Source organism: Osmia lignaria, chromosome 15 (assembly GCF_051020975.1).
Source record: "Osmia lignaria lignaria isolate PbOS001 chromosome 15, iyOsmLign1, whole genome shotgun sequence".
NCBI classification, from domain to species: Eukaryota; Metazoa; Arthropoda; class Insecta; order Hymenoptera; family Megachilidae; genus Osmia; species Osmia lignaria.
In genome coordinates this window covers 4,972,132-4,996,602 of record NC_135046.1, presented here as the reverse complement: position 1 = coordinate 4,996,602, position 24,471 = coordinate 4,972,132, and the positions used below count along the sequence as shown (strand labels likewise).

The 24,471-nt window shown below is 42.2% G+C and overlaps 4 protein-coding genes across 11 annotated transcripts in view; 3 read left to right on the top strand and 1 right to left on the bottom strand.

Moving 5' to 3' along the window:
* LOC117600066 (cell adhesion molecule Dscam1) overlaps positions 1-2,344 on the top strand; it is a 150,657-nt gene extending 148,313 nt beyond the window's left edge. For 3 of the 7 annotated variants that reach the window (XM_034315023.2, XM_034315024.2, XM_034315022.2), the window contains exons 25-26: positions 340-430; positions 504-2,344. In XM_034315023.2, the coding sequence (XP_034170914.1) occupies positions 340-430; positions 504-768 (356 nt within the window). In that variant the 3' untranslated portion in view covers positions 769-2,344. The remainder of the gene's footprint in view (positions 1-339; positions 431-503) is intronic. The other 4 variants (XM_034315025.2, XM_034315026.2, XM_034315030.2 and 1 more) reach the window with 2 other exon arrangements.
* Positions 2,345-2,810: 466 nt separating this feature from the next.
* LOC117600076 (actin-like protein 6B) lies at positions 2,811-6,930 on the top strand. 2 transcript variants are annotated; one of them, XM_034315057.2, is made up of 6 exons: positions 2,811-2,893; positions 2,989-3,183; positions 3,771-4,208; positions 4,754-5,094; positions 5,173-5,268; positions 5,381-6,930. In XM_034315057.2, exons 1-6 carry the CDS (start codon positions 2,869-2,871, stop codon positions 5,543-5,545), a joined length of 1,260 nt encoding a protein of 419 aa, XP_034170948.1. In that variant the 5' UTR covers positions 2,811-2,868; the 3' UTR covers positions 5,546-6,930. The 2 variants fall into 2 exon arrangements, with proteins under 2 accessions (XP_034170948.1, XP_034170947.1); XM_034315056.2 differs by having other exon boundaries at positions 3,768-4,208.
* Positions 6,887-17,882, bottom strand: Cln3 (CLN3 lysosomal/endosomal transmembrane protein, battenin). The gene is made up of 9 exons (XM_034315055.2): positions 17,680-17,882; positions 17,253-17,599; positions 13,622-15,272; positions 10,866-11,026; positions 9,925-10,083; positions 8,495-8,831; positions 8,174-8,323; positions 7,910-8,050; positions 6,887-7,808 (listed from the first exon to the last, which is right to left on the bottom strand). The coding sequence occupies exons 3-9, from the start codon at positions 13,805-13,807 to the stop codon at positions 7,668-7,670; spliced, it is 1,275 nt and encodes a 424-aa protein (XP_034170946.1). The 5' UTR covers positions 13,808-15,272; positions 17,253-17,599; positions 17,680-17,882; the 3' UTR covers positions 6,887-7,667.
* A 4,841-nt stretch (positions 17,883-22,723) lies between these two features.
* Trm7-32 (tRNA methyltransferase 7-32) lies at positions 22,724-24,403 on the top strand. The gene is made up of 5 exons (XM_034315058.2): positions 22,724-23,097; positions 23,168-23,237; positions 23,324-23,523; positions 23,596-23,990; positions 24,053-24,403. The coding sequence occupies exons 1-5, from the start codon at positions 22,977-22,979 to the stop codon at positions 24,374-24,376; spliced, it is 1,110 nt and encodes a 369-aa protein (XP_034170949.2). The 5' UTR covers positions 22,724-22,976; the 3' UTR covers positions 24,377-24,403.
* Positions 24,404-24,471: the final 68 nt, after the last annotated feature.

Below are 24,471 nucleotides of genomic sequence, written 5' to 3'. Positions count from 1 at the left end.
CTATCGCCGCGCTCCTCGATCCTACTCGACGACCTCCCTTTGATGTCTTGTCGCACAAAGGGACGGTGCGAGCGAAGGAAAGAAAGAGAAGGAGGAGGAGGAGGAGGAGCGTCGCGAGACGTTTCCACGCACCGCAATATGTACCACCGGACATCCGTTTCCCCCGTTGCCTGTCTACGTTCGTTAGAGTGCACCGAACATGTGATCGAGTATTTCACGCTTGTTTGTTGCCGTCGCGAGACTTTGGAACGGAATCGGCAGAGGCTTACAGAGAAGCTTCGCGACTAGCTCGCTTCGTTGTTTCGAAGCAAATCGACCCCTCTGTATTTCTGTTTGCAGACTTCCTGTACCATGGACCAGAATCTAGCACGTCTACAGAACCCTCACCGATTTTTGAGAGAAAATCGTTTCCTGGAAGGGGAAGACCCAAGTAAGTAATTCTTCGTTTCCGAATGATTTTCATACGATAGAAGAACTATATAATTCGAGGGATGTTTGATCAGGATGTTACAGCTGGCGCGTCATACCAGCGAGGAGACCCGTTCCAACTTCGGCCCAATCTCCGGGTTTAGCAATTCCAAGCACCAGTCGAGCACTTCCTGTTCCAATCGGGACCAGGAGCGTGACGGATCAGGGAACTTGTTCATCCCCAAGCTGGACCCACCCACGGGCTTCTCCGACGCGTTTGAGCTAAGCGAGGCGGAATGCGACCTCGATCGCGGCCACAGCAGCCAACGAAACGTCCGTGACTTCGTAATCGCGGTGTAAATAATTGAATTATGTAGAATCTACGATGGAATCTCCACGATCCTGCGAAACAAACGAAACCCCAATTTAATTGTCTCGATGTAAAAACGAAAACTGAAAAAAAAAAGAAAAAAAAAATAAGAACCGTGGTCCGTCTTTCGTTAATTACAATGGCCACTGAGAATGTGCTCGTCAGAGGCCACTGAGTATCTGTTCCCTGCTCGTGTTCCTGGCCTACGTCGATGGGAAAACATGAATCGTATCCTATTAGAAGAAATGTATTGAACTCGACCATGTGTTCTTCAAACTGCCATTTCGTTCGAGCCTACGACCACGATACTCCAAACGCGACGAGGATTTGATCGATATCCTCGATACGCAATCGGAGAACGTTATCGATCGAATTAATCGACTGCCATTTTCGTTTGAATGAAAATGATCCTAACAGAAATAGAGACTTCATTCGTCCTACTTTTCGAATCGGGTCATTTCTCGCGGTTGTATGTCGGACAACGTTTCTACACGATTAAGACGTCCGTTCGAGATTAACGTAAAGACTGCGACAAGAAAAATACACAATCGACTGTAAGTGTAACAGGGTTGGACTTAGCCTCCCTAAAGAAACGCTCCTGTTATATCTCTGTTCGTAACGAAACTTTCGATCGTGATAAGTCGATGAACGTCCTATCGTTAATACTACGTTTGCAGATCAAGATGACGGTAAACGATTTCATTGTGTATCGAGTGCATATCCCAAGCGAGCAATACGCGATTTGTTACGAGTTTACTTGGTCTTCCAATTTAGTAGATCGTTTTTTATCTACTCTTATCATTTTCACCGTCGTCCTTCATCGCTAGCCTGTACGCGGTTGTTTTCATGTTTTAACACGAACAAATCTGTTGTATATGTATAAATAACAAGGGGAAAGAAGTAACGTTAGGCCGAGAAGAAACATGATGTTCGTCGTTGTCCATCGGTGTCGTTTCAATTAACGCGAGACTGAAACGTTTAGTAGACACGTGTAGCGTAAAAACTTGACGTTGAAAAGAAGATAAAAAGAAAAAATATAATAAAATAAATAAAAGTAAACTATTGTCTGTAAGATGTCTGTACTTTACCATGCTGCTAATTGTACTTATTGTACCTAATTAAAACGCGAATTACGAAATCGTTCGAGCGACACTCTTATCGCGTCGATTAACGATCGACGGACCGTGTGATATCCCCTGCGAAAGAATAAAGAAACAGGTGGCAACAGGAAAAATATATGAAAAAAAAAAGAAAGAACAAAAGCAGAGTACTAAGGAATTTATTCGATTGTCGTTAAGGAAAAATAAAAAACGCACCCACCGAGTCTATACGCATGTGTTGTCATCGAATCAGTTTCACTGTACAACCATAATCGATCGTTCACTCGGCAACGTGACGATGATTTTTGAGTCTGAGTGCTCTCTCGTTATTGTCGGAACCGCCGGGGGATCAACGGGCGCGAGCTAACCCCGGTGGCTACGAATGAAGAGATATCGATCTGTTGACAAATCGTATACTTTATAATATATGAGAATGATTTACCACGAAATTCGTACTATTGTGTTTTAGACGACTTTAGATTGTTTATATTCTATTTACTTTGTAAAATATACAACACTAATTCCATAACGGGACCGCTTGTTTCACGATTACTCGTCCTCTTCCCGATAACTCACCCCTCGATAATTGACAGAAGAAAGCTACACCTTTCGGAAATTAGAATATCATTTTCAAAATTATGCGTTGGTAAATTCTTTTCTCTGATCTTTTAATTCTATCTTCAAGCGTACGTGTCCTTTAATCATTTTTAATTGCAACCTCCCTGTCGCGTCTGACGAAATAAATCGTCGCAGACGAAGCTTCCGCTTGAATCGGTGAAGAGTATCCCGCGGACGTGACGATCGATCGCGTTTCGTCCTCGTCTGCCGATCGTCGATTGGAGTATGCAAAAAGGAGCAATGCAGGAGCAAGGGTGGCTCGCAGAATCCTCGATATACGAGTGCGGGGGTGGGAACGGGGTATGGACCCCTTTGGTGAGGTCGAACCAGGGTTGCTGAGCATGCGCCGACGTTCCGTTCCTCTCAGATACTATGAGCGGTGGTGTCTACGGCGGAGGTATGTGATACGCGGTCCACCATTTATCGCGAAATAGAGGGAAAAAAAACTTGGACGAGCGGAGAATTTCATCAAACGTTTGCTTTTACCCGCAGACGAGGTTGGTGCTATAATTTTCGACGTTGGACACCAGAGCCTACGCGTTGGTTATGGCGGTGAGGACACGCCGAAGGCTGAAATACCGACCAACCTTGGAGTATGGGAGGACACCATTGAAACGCCGGACGGCAATCAGACCGTCAAGAAGCACTACAACATCGATGTCACGGCCATTCAAGTACGAAAGAAGGGTACGATGATTTTCAAGCATAATCCTATCAGTAGAAATGCGATTATCTTTTCTTCTTTCCACCTCTTTTCCCCTGGAGCTATGATTTAATTAAAAATGTGTAACGTTCTGTAGCAGGTGTCATGGTATATATATTTCTATATTTTGAAAGTGTACAAATACAAAACAGCAACTATAAACAAAAGTACAATTTATAAAAGTAATATTAAGAAGAAATATTTTCCGTGCGAAAATGTGCTAAAACGCGTGGCAAATTGAACGAGAGGAATTTCTTTTCTTCGTTGTTTCCTCTGTATCTCCAATAAATAGAAATTAGAATGTTACTAATTTGATAAATAAACCTGTTCGGTTGCCTTTTGAGTCTCGCCACGTGTTTGCGATTTCCATCTAACAGAAAAAACAAACGAAATTCCTTCAAGAATCGACAAGTTGAGTGTTTGAGTCAGCATCGCTTAACTTTGATTTCTCCACAATGCCGAGATTGAATTCCTCGTTCGTGATTGCTCTAACACTTTGCTGGTATATTCGCCCGAGGCTGATATTTCAACCAGAAAAATACACTATTTTTTCAATTATTATTTCTAGCAGATATGGAGATAGTTAGCTTGATGAAAGACGGCATGATCGACGACTGGGACATGTTCGAGCGTCTAACCGAGTATACCTACAAGCAACGTCTTCACGCTCTTCCGGAACACCACCCGATCCTGATGACCGAATGTCCATGGAACACCAGGTTGAAACGGGAGAAGCTGTTGGAACTGATGTTCGAGAAATTCAGCGTTCCGGCCATGTACATCTGCAAGAACGCTGTTTTAGCCGCGTACGCGAACGGCAGATCGACGGCTATGGTTGTCGACAGCGGTGCAACTCACACGAGCGCAGTTCCGGTGCACGACGGTTATGTGATCACTCAAGGAATCGTGAAAAGTCCTTTGGGCGGTGACTTCATCACGATGCAATGCAGGCAATTCTTCGAGGAGAAGGAAATCGAACTATCGCCCGCCTGTTTGGTCGCCAGCAAAGGCAAATCAGCTCTGTTCTTCATAAACGATAAACGATGCTCGCTCGTTCGGCAAACAAAGGATAGAAAATTGCAACTCGAATGACAGTTACCCAGTATTGATGCAAATATTGACTTCAATTGACGCGAACCGTGTATTGTCGCGCTCTAAAAAGGGAATGTTTAGAGCGTCAGAGAACGCGATGGCTATTAAGACACAAAAGGGAGCAGTTAATCCTTTCAGCGTACATTTTGACCCGATGAACACGCGCTGTGTGCAGAGCACTTGAGTCTTAATACGTTGATTGCATGCATTCAACGCGCGCAACGTGCGCCTTTGCCACACGCGCTCCACCGATGCACTTACGAAGGCCTTGAATTTCCTTCAAAGAGCGTTTAAATTATGATTTAGATTTAGATTTTAGTCGTCAAGTCTTTATGCGAAACTTGCTATTAATAGCTTCATTTTTGTCGGTCATAACATCCTTCATTTGTATTTCGAACGAGTGAATCTTTCGAACGAACAATCAAAGCCCATCATTTTTCTAACGTAACAAACATTTTTCAGATGTGGTTCGTGAGAGAGACCCCCCACGATGGACGAGAAGACCAGGTCCTCAGCCAACGTCCTCCTGGTTAAGCTACATGGTTCGCGAGCTCTTGCAAGACTTTCAAATGAACTGTCTCCAAGTATCCGATAGCCCGTACGACGAAGACGTTGCCAATACCTTGCCAATGAAACACTACGAGTTTCCGACCGGATACAACGACGATTTCGGTTCGGTGAGACTGATGATTCCCGAAGCCCTGTTCGACCCAAGCAACGTGAAGGGTGTAGGCGCCAGCATCCTCGGCGTTGGCCCACTGGTCACGACCAGCGTCGGCATGTGCGACATAGATATCAGACCCGTAAGAGTCTTTCTATTTCTGTCGACCACGCAACGAATTCGACAAAAGGCTGACCGAATGAAATCTCTGTTAATTTAGAGCCTGTACGGGAGCGTGGTTGTCACCGGTGGCAATTCTTGTCTGCAGGGCTTCAGTGAAAGACTGAATCGAGATTTAGCGAGCAAAACACCTCCGGTGAGTGTTTTCATTGCGATTGGTTAATTTCGAATTCTCAAGGAGGAAGAGTCAATGATATTTCGTTTAACAGCTCGAATTCTAGGGTTATCAGTTTGATATTGTTTCGCAGAGTATGAGACTGAAAATAATCAGCGCGAACAGTCCGAGCGAGCGTCGTTACGGCGCCTGGATCGGTGGATCGATCCTCAGCTCCCTTGGATCCTTCCAACAAATGTGGTTGTCCCGACAGGAGTACGAGGAATCGGGCAAACTGATCCTAGAACGATGCGCGTGATCGCGTGCAAACCAACAATCAAAAGTTATTCTTTCTAATTGTTTTTTACAGAACGTCCAACGTGTGTATGTGCCATTTATAGGATGATAGGGGACGTTGATTTTTAACGTTAGGGCTTAGAACGATATTTAACCCTTCTTCGGATTATGGATAAAATTATTTTGAAATGTATGGAGCCTTTGGAATATTGTAAAACAAATTAACAAATTACTTGAACTGAATAAAGGCCTAAACAGTCTATGAAATTGAACTTGAAAATCCAAAGAAGGGTTACAATCGTACGATAGCTAGTACGAGACAATACGAGCGACTGATATCAAAGGATCTTGTGGTACGTTTAGGTTTAGACGGAATTGATTCGATCAATTCAATTACCTAGTATTATTCTGAAAGTATACTCGTGGAAGATGCTTGTGTCGGCACGAAGTGATAATTAAAAACGTTTGAATGCGAAACGAAGAATCGATGAGGTGCACTTTTGAAAAGAGAAACACAGTTCCTAGCTACTCGAATTACGCTTCCACTTGTAATTTGCCGACCTTCATTCGAGTATCAGGTAAAAGAATGCAAGAGAACAGCAAGAAATTTGAAAAAGTATTTTGCGTTTATTTCTAACGTAGTCACAACAAATGTTACAATTTATCCAAACAATGAATCGATCCTGCTTGTGTTTCACGCTTACTTTACATTCGTTGCGTTTGAAAAGATAAAGAAAGAACAAAGAGGAAACTAAAATACAATAGAACATAATTGAGAAAAACGGCGAATCGCAACTATACAATTCGTTTCTTGAACGCGTCACGAGCAGTTACAATTCCACAACGACAAATATATATTATGGCTTAACAAACAATATTTATATATATATAATAATATTACAATCAATGTAGGAAACAGTATTATCGATATATCACATATACAATATGTATTTAGGAAAAGTCGAATTATTTTGTTAGAAAAAAGAAAAAGAAAGTGAAAGAAAGAAAGATTGGACCTTTACTTAGAATGTGTCGGACCGTTCGAATAACGCACGATCGTCAAAATTCTTGATCCTACATTTTCAGCGATTTGATTACTTGCAATTAATACTTTTTTGCGTGTTCGAACAATTTTCTGGCGAGGAATGTTTGACATTTCGCTTGCTGAGTTATTCGTCTTCTGTCCTTTCTTCGTACAAAGGAACTGTACTCGAAGAAAAAAGAAAATAACTCGATGAAAATCATTGGCACGAGTTGCTTATCGGTGCATTTATACGAAATCTTGTGACCGGCTAAGAATGCGTGTGTGTAAATCTGAGTCGCGTGTGGGCAAACGTGTGTCGTAAATCGAACTTGTTCGTCGAATACACCTAAAATGCTAACTAAAAAAAAAAAAAGAGAGAGAAATACTGGTGTCGTTCTTATCATCGAACGAACGACGTTAACACGACGTTAAACCTAACAGCTAAAAATACGTATAAAACCCATGTACATACATACACGTGTAGCCATAGCCAGAGACTCGCGGTCGCGTTTACGAGTGCATCATTCAGCTGAAATTTGATCAGCAAACGCGAAATCGAAGATCGAGACGTCTTTATTCCGCGATCGATGATCATCGATCATGATCGTTGCTCTGTCGCGAATTTCGAGCTCGTTTTGAAACGCACAGCGAAACGAACGTGATCTATACGCAACCGGTTGTTAAGATAATCCTGTTCCTAGTCTTTTAAATATTTGTACCAAATAAATCTTAAAACGATCAAAACTTATATCCTAGACAATTGAATTTACGTTCAGGAACATCGTTGTTCGATGCGCCTCTTCTACGTTTCCCTCTTCGACCGAATCCGTTCGTGATTCAAGTTCAAGAGACTCTAACGTATCTTTTTTATTTCTTCCTTTCTCTAACGATGACCGATTATCGGCGTCGATGTAGTCCCGAACGGAGGTATTAAATTTATTGTCACACGCTAAAAATGGACGAAGTTAACGTGTACACTACGTTAATAACGTTGTCGTTGCCGTGAGCACGTATCGATGAAGGTTCGGTAAATAAATAATAACTCTTTGTGTTTCACGGCGTGGTTCATGATCATGCTTATCCACATGATCATCGTTAAATACTATACGTTAGATCTCTCCTAGCTACCCAATCGGGTCGGTTGTGGCAGCCTACAAATGGAATTGTGAACGGGCATGGACAACCATCCGGCCAGTGCGATTCCAATCGAGTCGGCCATCGTGGCGATTCCTAAAGAGATTTTTCGGTCGGCTCTTGGAATCTGTGAAAAAGAAGAAAAAAATAAAAATATCAGTGTCAATAATTCATCTTCTGCTAGTGAAAAGTATTGATGATAAATTTATGAAAATACGAATACGTTACCTCGGTGGACATTCGATAGAACGTGTTTACGTATGCTCCACCACCGAGAAGGCCTTCCCATAAAACGAACGCAAACACAATCCACACGCTTGGGATGTAATAATACAAAGTCTCGAACAACAGAATTATAACGTTGATAAACTAAAACAAACAAGATACATCGTATTTACATGATATGTACACACTGACATGGAAATCGAGGATTTTGTACGTTTCCATTCGATGGTACGCAGCATGAGTAAACATCTTTAATCGGACATATACCTGTAAGACAGCCATGATCCAGATTTTGTTAATCGTAACGAGATTGACGGACGATCTTGAAATAAATACACCGATCTGATAATCCACTTGAAGCCAACGATACTGTGCCGCGTGAGTTAACCAGATTCCATCGAATTCGATGAGTTCGTACTGAAAAATTAATATTACACACGATTGATGAGTACTGCTAAATCATATTCATACTCTATAATTTCGTAATGCAAGAGGCAAGTTAAAGAAAGTAAAGAAATTTAAAAAAAAAAAGGAATCAAAGAAGCAGAGAAATATTTTACGTAAACGCGTGAAACAAAAAGGCATTACCAATCCTTGGTTAATGAAATATTCGAAGAAGTACACGAGCCCGAGAGGAATCATGTATTTCAGCAGTCCAGGTACCAAATTGATCTTTTCTTTAAAGCTCTTCCTAGGAACCTCAATGATGTGTTCTTGACTGTCGATACCGTTCTTAGTGATCGGTATACTGGACTGCGGCGGATGAACCAGAACCAACCAGAACGTGAATCCTTGTATGATCGGTATGATTAACATAAGTAACAATGTATCTTCGTTGCTTAACCACGTGGTGAGGGCGGCATACGATAGCGCGCCAATTATTCCGGCGCCTCCAGTACCGGAAGACCATGTCGCTATTACTTGTCTGCGAAACAATGAATCGCTCTCAATTAATGACAATGACGGCCAATAACAATGATTAACAGCGGATATTCGGCGTTCAGCTGTCAGTGTAATTGTCTGACTAGGTCAACCATCTACCGTGCAAACATGACAAGTCGGCTAAAGGAAGGAATACAGGTTCGTCAAGGTGTGCCATTTTGAAAGCATCAAATGTATCTCATCTCGTTAACCAACTTTTCACTTCCACAGGGTATAAAAAAAAAAAAGAAAAAGAAAAATATAAAATAAGGAACGAGATCTCTTCTAGTCTTATATATTCTTCAGAAACACGTGTTATTATTTAATTCGCGCAAGCTACTTTCGGTGAACTCTTTACAACGACAGTTATTGTTAATAATTAGTAGAGAAAGAATGACGGAGAAATAGAAAACAAAAAGGTGGAAGGAACGAATTGTGATTAACAGTTATTACACATAAGTACAGACGTACCTCGTGCTCGCGAGTTTTTCAGTAATCCCGTATTGTACCTTTTTTTTTTTATACTTTATCTTATTTTTGTACCAGTTCTATTACAGTTTATTATGTTTTTCTACTTTGAAAGATGGAAGGCCAATCTGCCGTCTGCATTATCTTATCGCTACTTTTTCTGGAACAACTGTCTAAATGTCAATATTGCGGTCTTAGTGCGCGGCTGCCTCTATAATACCTGCATCAATAGACTTTACATCGTATCTGTTTAATCCTTGAATTTTTCTGTTCTACTTTCTTCAATTTACCTGCTCTCTCTCTCTCTCTCATTTTTTCTACATTCTCTCATTTATATTTTGCTCTCTCGCGCGCACGCCATGATCCCGGAGCATCGGTAAGATCAAAGAGGCACACAGGTGATCAATTATTATCGTGTTCGCTAGATGAAACAGAAAGTATGAACGAAACATACGGTGTGTTCACCACGTGCATCATCGGAGCATGAAATTACAAAATAAAGAAAAAGATCATGCCTAAAATTCGTGCGTACCCGATGGACGTTAAGAAAAAAGACAGAAAGAGATCAATGAAACGATTCACGAGAAATTAAGTTTTTTCTATAGAATTGAATGAATAATGATACTTACTTAGGGTACTGGTGGCTGTAACTCAGCAGAGTAACTTCTCCCAAACCGGAAGAGATTGACGTTACAACGACGCCCATAATGGCGAGCCATTCAGTAGTGCTCAACGACACCATGAGGAATCCTGCAGCGGAAAATAACACACAGGTAGCCAGTCGAGCACTGTAATTAACGATTCGATTAATCGATTAGCGTTTTCATTCATGGGAAATAGCGGCGTGCCCGCGGAGGGACACGACTCCGGAGATGATCCATTTCCCCCGTGCGTAATGGCGGTTATCATCGCCCACAGAAAGCAAGGTATTGAAGGAAAATGTATGCGACGAGAAGCATATATGATGTTAATTTTCTTCTAAATTCGTCTATGGGGAAAAATAGATGCTTCTAGTTTGCGTTTCTAACGATGGGATATGAAAATCCTTCGAATCCCTTCGAATTTTATTACGATTCGAATAAAATTCAAAATGATTCGAAGCTGAAATATGCTTGAATTTCTTGAGAATTTCTGGGATCAGCTTTCTGTGATTTATTTTTTAGGAATCGATCGTTCAATCACTCTCGCTAATTTAATCGTTACTTCTCGAACAATCTATGTAAACTGTTCGGAGATACCGTCGATAAGATATAGCGACGTTCGATGTTTGAATATCTGGTCGACGTGAAATTCATTGGAAAACAATAAGGAATCCTATCGTGTCTACCAGTGACTAATTGTCACCGTTCGTTATCCGAACGGTGCCGCTTATCTGGTTCGAACTCAACAATATTCTCGACCTTTCATCGATCACATTGTTGTTTTTCAGTGCTCGTATACTGGCTTTCAATTCCAGACAAATATCTCGGCTGATTATGCAAACGTTACACTGCGATGAATGAAGTACGAAAATAGCAACGAAAATGTAATTGAACAGCAAAGGAAAAAGGAAGAAATAAATGATACTCACTGTACGTAAAACGGCAGGAACGGTGTGACCATTTTCACCGCCAACGAGGGCAATATGTCCGCCAATAATATAGCACCAGTGGACAGAGTGTTGCAAGATCTCATCCCTGTGGTGTTCAACGGCTCGACAGTAGTATTACTCATAAATTCCATGACAGGTTCCTTAATCAACAACGGAAACGAAGACGAAGGGGAAAAAAAAGAAAATGATCGATTAATGCACCATTTCCATACTGAACAGCAGAAATATACTGTATTACGTAAAACCGGAAAATCAGCCTCGCCTGTTATTCGTCTACGATAATTCATCCATAATTCGGTTCGCAAGGCGGAAATGATTGAACGCTGGTATCCATTTTCACGGACATTACCACCTTGAACGAGCGGAATATTAATTTCCGTGGCTGTTCGCGACTTACGCAATCGATTCGTATCGCGGTTGAAAGACTCGCAAGCGAGATGGGATCATTGGCGTAACTAGCTAGGAATCAGGATGGGCCTAGCACCCTAAAACTCAAATTGGTCCCCATGGAATTATTGGAATAAGCGATAGAAAATTCGTCAAATCGTAAACTGTTATTTAAATAGAAATAAATATTGAAAATTAAGGAAGCTAATGCACCCTAGACAAAAGTCTTAGGTACGCCAATGAACGTGAGTGGGAGAAGGCAGTCCATTACACGATTGCGAATAGAGTATGCATAGATTTGTCGATGACATAACGAGAATTCCTCTCGCACACGAGAATCTGTTCCGACTGGAAGACGTAATTCAAGTTAATTGTTCGTTGCTTTAACAATTTTCTTCCCCCTTTAACCCTCACCTCTACTGGTCGCAGCTTCGCTACTTCGTCTACTGCACAACAATGCTACTGTCTTCGTTCTGTTTGCATCACGATCGCGGATGATCACGAGAAACGTCGTTAAACGACGCCGTTAATTGAGCGGAACACCATCAAACGAGATGCGGAATAATTAAACTGTAACGTATTACTACTGTACAGTTTTCCAATCGAATGACGATTTTCTCTTATTGATTAGATCGATTGTAGTGCTCTTAATCAGATGTTACGTCGAACTAAATTCGAATTATTTTCTCCTAGGAAATCTACTCGCGCTTTAGTTCCGTTTGAGTAAATATTGAATCATCAAACAGCTTATCTCGAATTTTAGGTTCAAAATTTACCAAAGATCTCGAAGACGAGACGGTAACGGCGAAATACCCGTGAACTTGACGCTTCGTTTCCAGTCGCTCGTAATCATCGCTCATTATAACGGAGCTCTAGTTAATTCGCACGATAACGCGGCGACACAAAGAATGACACGCTAGAGACAATAAAATGATTATTCCGGATACGGACAAAGAAGAAAGGACAGTTGTTGTATCGCTGTGACACTTTGACGAGTGTAGGTACATTTCGTGGAATCTACGACAGTTGCAATTTTACCTTCCTTTTCATACGTAACAAAAGATGATTAACGGTATTGTATTGCAAATCGGCAATAAGGCGTTGCAAAATATTGAGTTTACTAATAATGACGCGGGAAGTTATTTATTAACGTGATAAATGCCACGACGCCCATCAAGATTGTTGTTCAATTGGTAGGCGCTTACGAAAAGACGCTTCCTTATTTGGCTGACCCGAATCGAGTCAGCGAATAAAACGAAACGCGTGTCCGTTCCACGTCGCAAATCGTTTGCTCGAATACATTTAAAACAGTGTGCGCTAACGTGGGCGTGAATCGGCCAATAATGTGCCGCAACATTTGTAAAGACTGATTCAGCTGATCACGAGTTGGAAAAAGAAGGAGCTACGAGTGTTATTCGACCAATAACCATAACGTTCTAAATTGTTTCGTATCCAGTAAGTTCGATCGGATCGTTTGTGCAAATTTTTCCATCGCTCAACCGGTGTTCCATGGCAATTGGAGCATAATCGTATGACAATCAGGAATTCGATCGATACGAGGACCTAATCACGGTTTTATAATAGAGTCGGATGATTCAGCGAACTGGTTTATTTGTTCCATAGAAACACACCATTATCTCGTCTCTTTTGTGGTTTATCGTGGCGGGCAAACATAAAAATCTCGGAAAACTTTCGACGATTGCGGGTAGATTTCGCAATCTTTCGACTATCGCCGATCGGCGAAGAAACGAACCGATCTGCAACGAAACGAAACAGTCGAAATCGATAAGAATATTTATAACCGACAAGAAAATCAACGAAGCGAAACAACGGTGCAGACAATGAAAAATTATCTCGTGCAGAATCAGGATCAAAGTAGCGTTTTCCTCGTCACGCTGAGTATCGTTACCGGAAACGAGGCAGCACGCGGCCGATCGGATTAACTCGTCCGACATTCTACGAATATGGCATTACGGTACCGTTAATTATAATCGTGCGATTCTAGTCCGTGCTCTATGCGGCTCTAAAGTTGCATCCACATATACAGGGTGATGTAGATAAAAATGACTATGAATTTTTTAAACATTTTTTAAACATTTTTTAAACATTGCACGCGTATTCAGTTTCATCGGTATGTACTTCTTGCTTACGAGTATTACCTGCGCGATCTACGTACACGAGCAGCTATCGTTTTTATCGTTCGATTCAGGTAAAAAGGAGATCATGAACAATGATCGCGTGTAAAACGAGCATAAAACCGTTCCCTTTTGCCTGCGAACCTTTTATCACGAAACGACTAACAGCGAAGCTGATTCGCCAGCCGGTATAATACACCTCATTCTACTTACCGTGGTGCCGAATTTACTTTCAAGAATGTCGTGAGCTGCGCTAAGCATCACTACGTATCCGTAATTGTTGCAAAGTCCTAGAACCCAGAAGGCGGCTAAATTTCGCCATCGCGATCTAACAGCCACCGATTCTTCGTCGAACACATCGTTCGACCGTCGTTCTTGTATCGATTTGCCTTTTGCCATCTTGACAACCAGCGGTATCGCTTCGCGTATCCTTTTCCTCTCTATTTTTCTTTTTTCACCTTTATTCAAATCCCTTTCTCTTCTGACTCGCACCAATGTCTATCGTCGTTTCACTCCTTCGTCCTTTCTCCACACGAGTTTTCAGAGACTGATTCAACGTTATTGCTTTCCCGCTTTCTTTCCCAGGCCCTTTTCCTCGGTTTCCCCCTCGCTTTTCCCTTCTCTTCGTCGACTCTTGTTCCTTTTGAACCGGGCCAAAATGGAGCACGCGAGTCTCCTAAATCTGTTCCAGATTACAGGGTTCCCGCTATTTCTATCTCTTTTCCTCTTTCCCTCAGCGATGTCTCCTTCTATCTTGTATAGCTCCTCTGTTCCTTCTCCCTGTCTGCTTGTGTTCCTTCTTTTCTAGCGGGTCTAGAGCAGAGACAGCGGTAAAGCAAGCTTCGAGAAACTTCTCTCTGTTCCTCTGCTTGCCGCGTTTTCTTTTCCAACACGATTCGCTTACGAAAATCTTTTTCCTTTATCGTCGTTCGTATAAAATTATACTAATCAACGATTCTCTAATCGAAAGAGAGCCGTTTAGAAATTTATATCTACTTGTACTATGTCAGAGGGAAGAAATTTGAAAAGCGCGCCGGTAGGAACTTTCTTGACCAATTTGAAAATCAAGGTCCCTCTATAGAGATCGACGGATCAAGGTTTATCAAAGGAGAATGGAAAATCCTTCGCTGGTGGCTCGATGAAACGCGTGAAGGGAATGCCCGAGAATATCGGCAAGCTATTTATGGTCCCAGCTATTTCGATCTCGTTCACGGTAGTTCGGACGAGTAAACGTTTCGAAGAATCTCCTGGTCACTGCTGAATCGACTGTGATTTATGCAGAAGAAAGAAAAAGAAAAACCAATTACGTCACAAGAACCGCGACCTACGCGAACACAGACAGATATCCTCGGTTCAGGACGATGTTACAGGCTGATCGGGCTCCCTTTTTACCGTGAATCTCTCCCTCCACGAGACGACGAGTGTCAGCACCGAGCGGGCAACACCGACAGTAGTAGCCGAACAGGTAACCAACCTTCGAGAAACTTCTTTCTCGCTTTCTTCTCCTTCGGCTGCGCGCGCTCCGAAGCCACGAATTCTTGCTTTCACGTGCGAATTCCTCCTCCCGATGATCAGGTACAATTGAACGAGTTTGATCTTCTTCCTCTTGCTTTTTACACCTTCTTCCCCCTTCTACAGCCTTATCGAGATCGATTGCGCGTTATCGCTACCGTTCATCGATTTAGGTTCATAGAACACGATAGACGATATCTTGGAACGATAGATCGTCCGAGGTGTTTCCCCTTTCTGGCGGTCGATCGAGCAGATTTTTAATTCATTCACGTGGGCCACTGAGTTTCGTCGCGTGGGCTGATAATCGTTATTTTCTCAAGGAAATCGATCGGTGGCTGACTCCAACGGAGAACTGTTAAAATAGGAAAGTCAACACGTGACGGTATCGATTAAAACTGCAGATTCGCCGGCAGCCTACATCGCGCGAATTTATATATAATCTGTTCCAAAATTAACGAAACCCGTGATGCTCTACAATTTTCTCCATACTGGACACATTCGTTGATAGCGTATCTCTTACTACCAATTACATGATATACGCGTTCGTGATAATGTTCTTTATCGGACATTTATCCTTACGTTACTTATCAACTAAACGCATCGATAAGAAGATGTAGAAACTACAATAACTCCTATATTTTCGTCAAGATTGCCAATTTAAGTTAAATGCTTCTTAAATGCTAAGTGAAATCATGTTTCATTACTTTTGGAACAGACCCCGTGGCGTACTAATCGAAAAAGATAAATGAACCGTGTTATTTCGATAAATAGAATCGCACAGATAGCAATTGCAGCTGCTATCAAGAACTGAAATCGTCCACGTGTCCAACGCTTCAACGTCGATCCTCGCATAATAAATCTCGCGAGTTTTAAACGATCCGCTTCCGTTCGTGTTTTTTACACAATAAATCAATTTGATCGATAAGAAGAAGGAAAAAAAGAATTACGTTGGTTGATTTTCATAAAGCGGAAATAAAAAGGAGACGGGGAGGCACTCGTGGGTGATTCCGACGTAAACACGTCGTTAGTAAAGTGTGTTTTAATTATAATTAAATCGGTGTCCTTGTTAATGTTTTTCGTTCCAGGGAGAGGCGCGCATCGAAGGATTATTTCGATCGAAGCATCGACCTCGAGATGTGCGGCTCATCTTTACTCGCGATTGAAACATCGCGTGCACTGCATTTTTCCGACAAAAAATTTAAAAAGAATTGTCAGGGTGCAATAATGTGTTTTCCACACGAGCATCGTGCATCAACACACAGGCTATTACAATTGCTTTATCGTTCGACATTGAAAACGCTCAGCTCATAAACTGTACAATATATAACGCGCGTCCAGCACTATTAATCGTTAACTTCTTTTGAAGCTATCCGATAACATATTACTGGTGATCGAGACCGGTCGTTATCGCAGTCGTAGCGCGAGATTAACGTACATTCGTTCGCGAGCGATCATTTATCGCGACCCGTTGGAAACAGCTTCCGGTAAGAGGTCCGTTTTCCACCACGGCGTTTCTAGGCTCGAGTGTGTGCTCGTCGTAAACGGCTATTGTTGGAAAGTTGGCCGGGAACGCGATCCGTTTCCACGATAACCGAGTTCGAGATTGTTTCGCGGTCGTACCACTTTTTCGTCTAGGACCTCTGTCTGCTCTAACGAACGAGTATCGCGAAAAAGAAGCGCCAAGAATTTGGCCAGTTCGTCGCCACTCATTCACCGATCGTTTCGCGAAAGCGAATTTTCGGAGCGGAATCTAATTCACGATTTTTCTCGGAGACAAAACGTAACCGGTTAGGAAGATCCATCAATCGTTTCACGGATGCAAATTTTCGGAGCGATGTTTAAGTCACGATTTTCCTCGGAGACAAAACGTAATCGGTTAGGAAGTTAAAAGCAGAGGAATGATCGGTTGCAGTTATTTTCGTAGCTCGAGGCGTAATCGAGAGTCAACGGAGTCGAGTGCAGTTGCACTCTTTGGACCGTACGCGCATACCTCAAATTTTGAACGAACGAGTTCCGTGAACTTCCCAGTGAGTCACTTGGTGCTCGTATGAATTTTTTTTGCAACGTCCGCGAACAGTCATTCGAATTTAGGGCCCGACTCGTGGGCGCCGTTTTAGGCGCCGTCGACTGGTGTAAACATTGAAAGTTTGCATTTGATTGCATTCGGAACAAGAGCCGATGCGAACCGTGGTCAGATTACGACTTCTCGGCAAACAGATAACATTCGACGCGCATAAACGTCGTGCATGGAATACAAGCGTGGGACGAACGAAAACAGCTGCCAATGCTAAAGGTGCGCTGCTTTTTTCTTTTCTTTTCAGATTCTACTCACCTATGGATGCGATGCTCCTCTATAATCGATGCGAACGTGAAAGGTGATCGTAGCGGGAAAAGATCGATAGTGGAATAAATCTAACGGTCTTCGTATAAGAATAAATATCGTTATCACAATCACAGATCACAGCAGAAATACGATACTGACGAACTGTATCACAGGAATTGATAGAAGAGTGATTTCTTCTTCGGTACCGAACCGATTGTCGCACTCTCAACACTGAAACAGACTCCCCTTAAATTCTGCTAACGAAGGAAAAATTGATAAGTTCGGGTCGTGAGTGTACGCGGTATCGTGGTAGATTCTAGAAGTAAGTTCAATGCACCGATGACGTACTCGTAGCTCTGTAAAGAAACAATTTCAAAAGCTCTTTGAACGTTTCCTCGATTTATTTTTACGAATTCTATTTTCTCTTATTAATTACTATTTATCGCCGCGTTCTCTTTTTTCCTTTCCCTTTATCCTGTTTCTGTTTGAAATGAACGGTGGCCGCGTTGGGTCACGCAACACGATCGATGATATCGCAGAGGGAAAAAGACAGTCTGTCGGGTTCTCGCAACTGCGATCGTGGAGCACGTGGTTGACGCGGCGAGTTTCAGGTTCGAAATAAATAAGCTCCAGACGAAATCAGCGAGTTATAGTGCGGCGGCGCAGGCGCAAGCGGCACGCTCCAGTCGGTTCGGCTCGGCCGATCGGCAAATAAGCATTCCGTACGCGCACTATACCCCCGAACCGTTCCGCCAGGCCAGACCGGACCCGTGCAGTCGGGTCACGACCGTCGAGCCGACCGATTCCTCTCCTATACACTTTTCCTGTCTCCCTACTCGACCCTTTCTCCTCCCTATACTTTCCGGAGTCTCCCTTTGCTACTTTGCCAGCAGTTCTCCGTTTGCGAACGGTCTTTCCTATGCGTTGACCGATACTGGAGATTTTCAATCAAATTCTATCGATCGTCGAACCGTTCCGATTCACTGGGCACATTGAAATAGACGGGCCGCACCCATGCTGGCACCCTAAACGTGTTTAACTTTTGTCCGAAGTGACTCATGCACCTCCTATTTCGTTGCATTAACTTTCCATTAATCTCTAATGATCGCGATAACGAACGCTAACGATCGTTCGATTTCCTGCCTCCCATGTTGCAAGTTCGCTTCAGGGATGTTGCGAAACGTTGTTAACTGGGTAGCTTTTTAGAGCGGTGATCGATAGAAGGACGAAAACGAATTTAGATAACGGGGAAGTGAAACAAGGTTCGATTACGAGACTAGTTCACGGTTATTCGGGAGAAATCCTACGTTAAATTGATCGCGACAGCCTTGAGCTGAAACTCTAGGGTGGATTTCGTGTGTCTCCGTATCTTTGCTGGAACGGCGTTTGAAGAGGCGCAGGAAACGCGAGACGAGACGACACCGGTAATCTTTCTTAATTCCGTTCCGCGGAGCTTAATTAGCGTGTCGCTTTCGTGACGGGCACGTGCAATTTAAGTATTTTCCTCGGTACGCTTTCCGCGATGATGGAAGGTCGAGCAGCGGGCACAATGGACAATTGTATCGTATGTCCTTTCTTGGAGGACCGTTTACGCCATTGACAGCTTTATCTGTCATAGTCCACAGACCTAGACGAATCGCTCCAAGTTTTCCTCTTTTCCGTATCGTCGCTTCGTTTCAACCTTTTTCGAACAGGTTCATTAGGAATGCTTTGACGTTGAATTCGATATTGGACGACGTAATTCATGCGCGACGACAGAAGACGATTCATGCTGCCGACTTGACAAATGACATTGTCGATCAACCAGTCATTCATCTTGAACCGACCAACGAATGGAATGATCGACCATCGAGGTTCCTCGGTCGGGAATCACGGAAGGTCGACGTAATTACGTTTCCTACAGTTCGACTTTACAGGCGAAGCAATGTCAGGCGATATTAATTCAAAGCGGTGTACTTCCTAGAGAAAACAGTGTCAGGGTTGGCCGCAGACCTTCTCTGCACTCTGCATAACAATATTTCGTACATTTGACAGCGTGCTTTCGATGCTCGCACGTCCGTCTCATTGAAATCTTATTCTTTCCTCGTTTCTCCGCGGAATGACGAACGACCACCGACGCTGACTCTTCGACGTCCACTCGGAAGCTCGACGATGAAGATCGATAGACTACTAGTCGTTCGTTTAGCGTCAGAATAAAGCGCATTTTCTGAAGCGCCATTATATTTTCAAATCAGGAGCTAGACTATTATGCATACGCGATGTTACATCGCGGAATGAATTCTTTCAGGCGTTCGTTGCCGCCCCGCAAAAGTGACCCAGCGTACGAGAAGGCGGTCGTCGCAGAATCGCTCGATTAAGGTCACTGTTGATGAAATGTATTAAGCCAATATCTTTTGAAGAAACCAACGACGCTGGCGAGAAGATAGAGGAGCTTATCAGAGGATAGAGGAGCTGCAAGCAATAGCAGAATCTCGCGGGCCAAAAATAACAACTGGGTCATTTTAGAATTTCAATTGACGAGCGTAACCTGGCGAGCGGGGTCGCGCACGTTGTTCCGACCAGTTCGACATTGCCATCACGGCGACCCTTAATGCATTTACAACCTCGCGACAACGCCGCGATTATTCAGTGCATCGCATAGGTATGTATACAATATTCGCTACGAGCATTATGTAATTCCTGCGAACGACAAACTCGACGAGGCGAGAAACGAGCACACGAATATACCTCGCTAGAGAGACAACTATTGTTAACGCGGCAGTAAAAGAGAGGCGACTATTTTTGGCATAGGGTCGCGATAACCCCTTGGACATTATCTAAGCGAGCGTTTTCTGTACGCTTCGAATAATTGCTGTGAAATTAATTGATTCGATCGACGTTTAATTAACTCATTACGCAAAAGGGCTATGTATAATCGAACTTTTTACAATTCTAACCATTTCTCGATCGAAACCTTCTATTCGATACCTTACAAAATTAGTATTTTCTTGAATTACTTTATTAAATTTGCGACGCCAGATTAGCGGTAGCTTCCACCGGTTAATCGATCGCCACTTTTCTTCGCTGTCTTTCGTGCTCTAAACGAATGAACGTTATTAAGCTTCCAATTAAGATTTTGTTACGATTAAAACGATTCCCGGACGGGATCAATAATTACAGTGAAGATGATTAACAAGATAATGGGAAACAGATAAAGAACACAGTCTTTTCTATCGTAGTTATTTACGTTCCTGTCGCCGTACTTGTCAAGTTATCGCGTGCGCTAAATACCAAAGGTCTTCGTAAGTCGATAATAAAGAAGCTCGTTAGAAAATACGCATTGCTGGAAGTTTTGTTATTAAATATGTATATAGATATATAACGATGTTGCATCACGATTGCATCGACGGCAACCAGATCGTTGGCTGAAAGAAACGGCGCGGCGCGGCTAGTTTGAAATTCATGGACCGTAGGTTCATTAGAAACCTGGTTTCCTCTGTCGCAAGGATGCTCGTGCATTATGCAAAGAGCACAGGCTGTGCAGCCTTATCCCAATGCATATCTGCATCTTAACGGGCTAAAGAACACGTTTCGACAGGCGTATGGGAGTACGTTCGTCTACTGTTTGTCTCTCCGTGTTTGCATACGTTTCCTTTATCGGACGACATTTTTTCTCGCTTACGCTGACGCTGAAATCAAACAGGCAGACCGAAAAACAAGCGGCGCTATTTGACGCGAGCTATCTAGGAAAATTGCTGCATCAGGCGGCGATGAAAGTTCGGAAAGGCCATACCGGCAGAAAATAGATTTTGCAACACAAATCTGCGAACGTGAGCCTTCTGGATTCGAATTACGCACACACCGGCTCGTTTCTTCGATTAAAGTTACAATCTACAAATAGAATATTCCGTGAAGTCGATATTTGTCCGGAAATTGATTGAAATAAATGGAGCTACTTTTAGATATTCAGGAAATCGAAAGGTAGAAAGAAGTAAAATTAGATAAATATATTCCGGCACGGAAGTGTTATAAAAGCTTTATAAATAGTTAGAGATCTTAAAATAAGAGGAGTGATAGTTGAACGGAGAAGAACATTCGATTCGAAGGGAATCGAAGCGGAACCAACGATGCTCCGTGGGAACGTGCAAATATGCGATTACGTAAAACGATTCTAGTCGGCTCGCGTTTCAGGCTAACGTAAAATCCGTTTCACAAATGATGGAATAAACGTCATTAGTCATTTGTCGTAATCGGGATCTGTCATCTAACGCAGAGTAGAGAACGAACCGCAGAATGAAACATTGTTCGCCTGTTTCTCCTGTCGACGGGAAGAAGATTTACAACGTTTATGTAGAACATTAGAAACGTGCAATTTTCGAATATTTCTCGCCATACATCATCGCTCCATCTGGAATTATGATTGTTCCTCTTACCGCGGCAATTTTTACCGATTATTCGAAAAAGACTCTCACAATTGACCTCAGTCGAAGGTTGCACGAAATTTATATTTGAAAGAAGAAGCTTCTAATGCGCAACATTCTATTCCAATCATGTTACGTTATGCTTGACTGAAAACCGATAATGTTCGTAAAAATGTTTTGCTTAGGAGAGACGCGTGACCAAGCAAAAATTAAAACGCTTGAACAACGAAAACAAAATAAACGTAATTTTGTATTTCGCAAGATTTATTTTGTTTCAAGGGTCGATTGGTAAAAACTGTTTTTCAATCTATAAATTACAAAATATGTTATTCATATTTATAACGATAGAGGTTGAATAATCATTGTATTTGGCGGTGCTACCAGGAGTACCAATAGACTGAAATCGTAATCTCCGCGTAGTTTCCATAAGAATTGTCAGGTTTGGCCATCTGTTGCCTGCCAGATTCCGACGTTTGTTCGAATTAAACTATATGAAAAATAATCAAATCTTATACAGATATATAAAGCGCAAAGACGTCCGTCCGTGTCACTTTTCAACTTGAGAACTACTAGAGTTAGAGATACGCTTTATACGTCGTTGGTAAAGTCTCGCTGAGACCAGCTCAAAACCGTTGCGTTTGTGCGGCTAAGTGGTCGGAGTCAAAAATTACAGAGGTTTCAATTTTTCTACAGAAAGTCTATGAGTCGTACATACATTTTAGCTACGGGGTCTCTGATACCCCGATGCCATAATGTCGGTATGTATACCGCAATTCACCAGAGTCCATAACTGCGACGCGTGGGTTGGAAGATGGTGGGGGAACGCAACGAGCTCTCTGCTAATCGCTTTTCACTTCGTTTGAGAGTATCGCCAATCAGGGCAAAGATGCGCACTGGAGATGCGCGAAGAACGAAAACTGGTCTTTTCGCAGTTATGGACTCTGGTGAACTGCGGTATAGAGTATCAATCCTGATTCGGAGTCCCTAACACTCCAAGATGATTTTAGGTCGGTGCGCAGAGAGAGTCGCCGGGTCCCTGGCACCCCAAGATGATTTTAGGTCGGTGCATAGAGAACATCGGGGTCCCTGACTCCCCAAGATATGCAGAGAGCGCCACCGATGCATCGGGGTCCCTTACAACCCGGATGCCATAATGTCGATGTGCAGGGTATCACCGGTGCTTCAGGGTCCCTAACACCCCAAGCTATACACGCACATATAGAGCAATGAACACATAGCGCAATTTAAAATGCGTTGTATCTCTATCTTTGAAAGTTGCTTACATGTAACGCAATTCTAGTATAAATACAAATTGCACATTCTTTAGTTTATCATGGGAAAAACATCAAAGGACAAACGGGATATATATTATCGTCGAGCGAAAGAAGAGGGATGGAGAGCAAGAAGTGCCTTTAAGTTGCTCCAAATAGATAACGAATGTCACATTTTAAATGGTGCGTGTATAAATATGATTGTATTATTTATATATGTAAAATACAATACTTTGTTTATGCTTTGAAACAGGAGTGAATAAAGCCGTGGATCTGTGTGCAGCGCCTGGCAGTTGGAGTCAGGTTTTATCACGACGATTAAAGTATGGATTAAGATTATTCAGATAATTTGTTTAAAAAATCATGTGTTGCAAGATATATAGATCTTCCTTTATTTTCTTCTGTCTAGTGAGAATTACAAAATTGCTTTGGAGAAAGGTAACGCAACAGCTCCAAAGATAGTCGCAGTTGATCTGCAAGCTATGGCACCGTTGGAAGGTGTTATACAAATTCAGGGAGATATTACCAACACTAAAACAGCTGAAGAAATAATTGCTCACTTTAATAACGAGCAGGCTGATTTAGTAGTCTGTGATGGAGCACCTGATGGTAAAAATTAATTAATAAACGTATTATTTCAAGTGATGAATATCAATAATACTAACTACCATTGATTTACAGTTACAGGTCTGCACGATATGGATATTTATATCCAATCACAATTATTGTTAGCTGCTTTAAACATTACTACACATATACTTAGGAAAGGAGGTACATTTGTAGCAAAAATATTTAGAGCCAGGGATGTATCCCTGTTATATTCTCAGTTAAAAATATTTTTCCCCTATGTTTATTGCACAAAACCATGTAGCTCGCGCAATTCGAGTATAGAGGCATTTGTAGTCTGTAAAGATTATTCACCTCCAGAGGGATATAAACCTCACATGCTGAATCCGCTTTTAACTCATAAGCCATTCAATTTTGATGAGCTTACAGGCATTAATAGGGTTATTGTACCATTCGTTGTTTGCGGTGATCTGAGACAGCCTGATTCCGATACCTGTTACGGACTGAATGTAAGTTATTTACATCTACGGTTTCTATATAAGATTAACATTATCATCTGTATTTTTTCTAGTATGAGGGTAAGAAGTACAAGTATCACGAACCGGTACAGACACCAATTTCTCCACCATACGAAGAAGCGTTGTCCTTGATGGGGAATAGAGATACCGATATCAGAAAGCTCGATGTTAGTGTAGTAATAGATAATCTAAATTCAATGACCATTTCAGAATTTAAAAAGCAAGCAAGGCAAAAGCGTAAAGAAGCAAATGAAAGTGGGGCAACACAGGTAGACAGTAAAGAAGATGATAATAGTCAGGACGTGTTAGGAATTAACGAATTAATGTCTGCCGCATTACTTGATGAATCTAATGATAAAGATAACGATAACGTATAAAAATTTTCGTATCACTTTGTATTATACAATTTGTACGTTAAAAGTGATTATTATATTATACTATTTTGTAAATATAACTCTGATTTCAGAAGAAT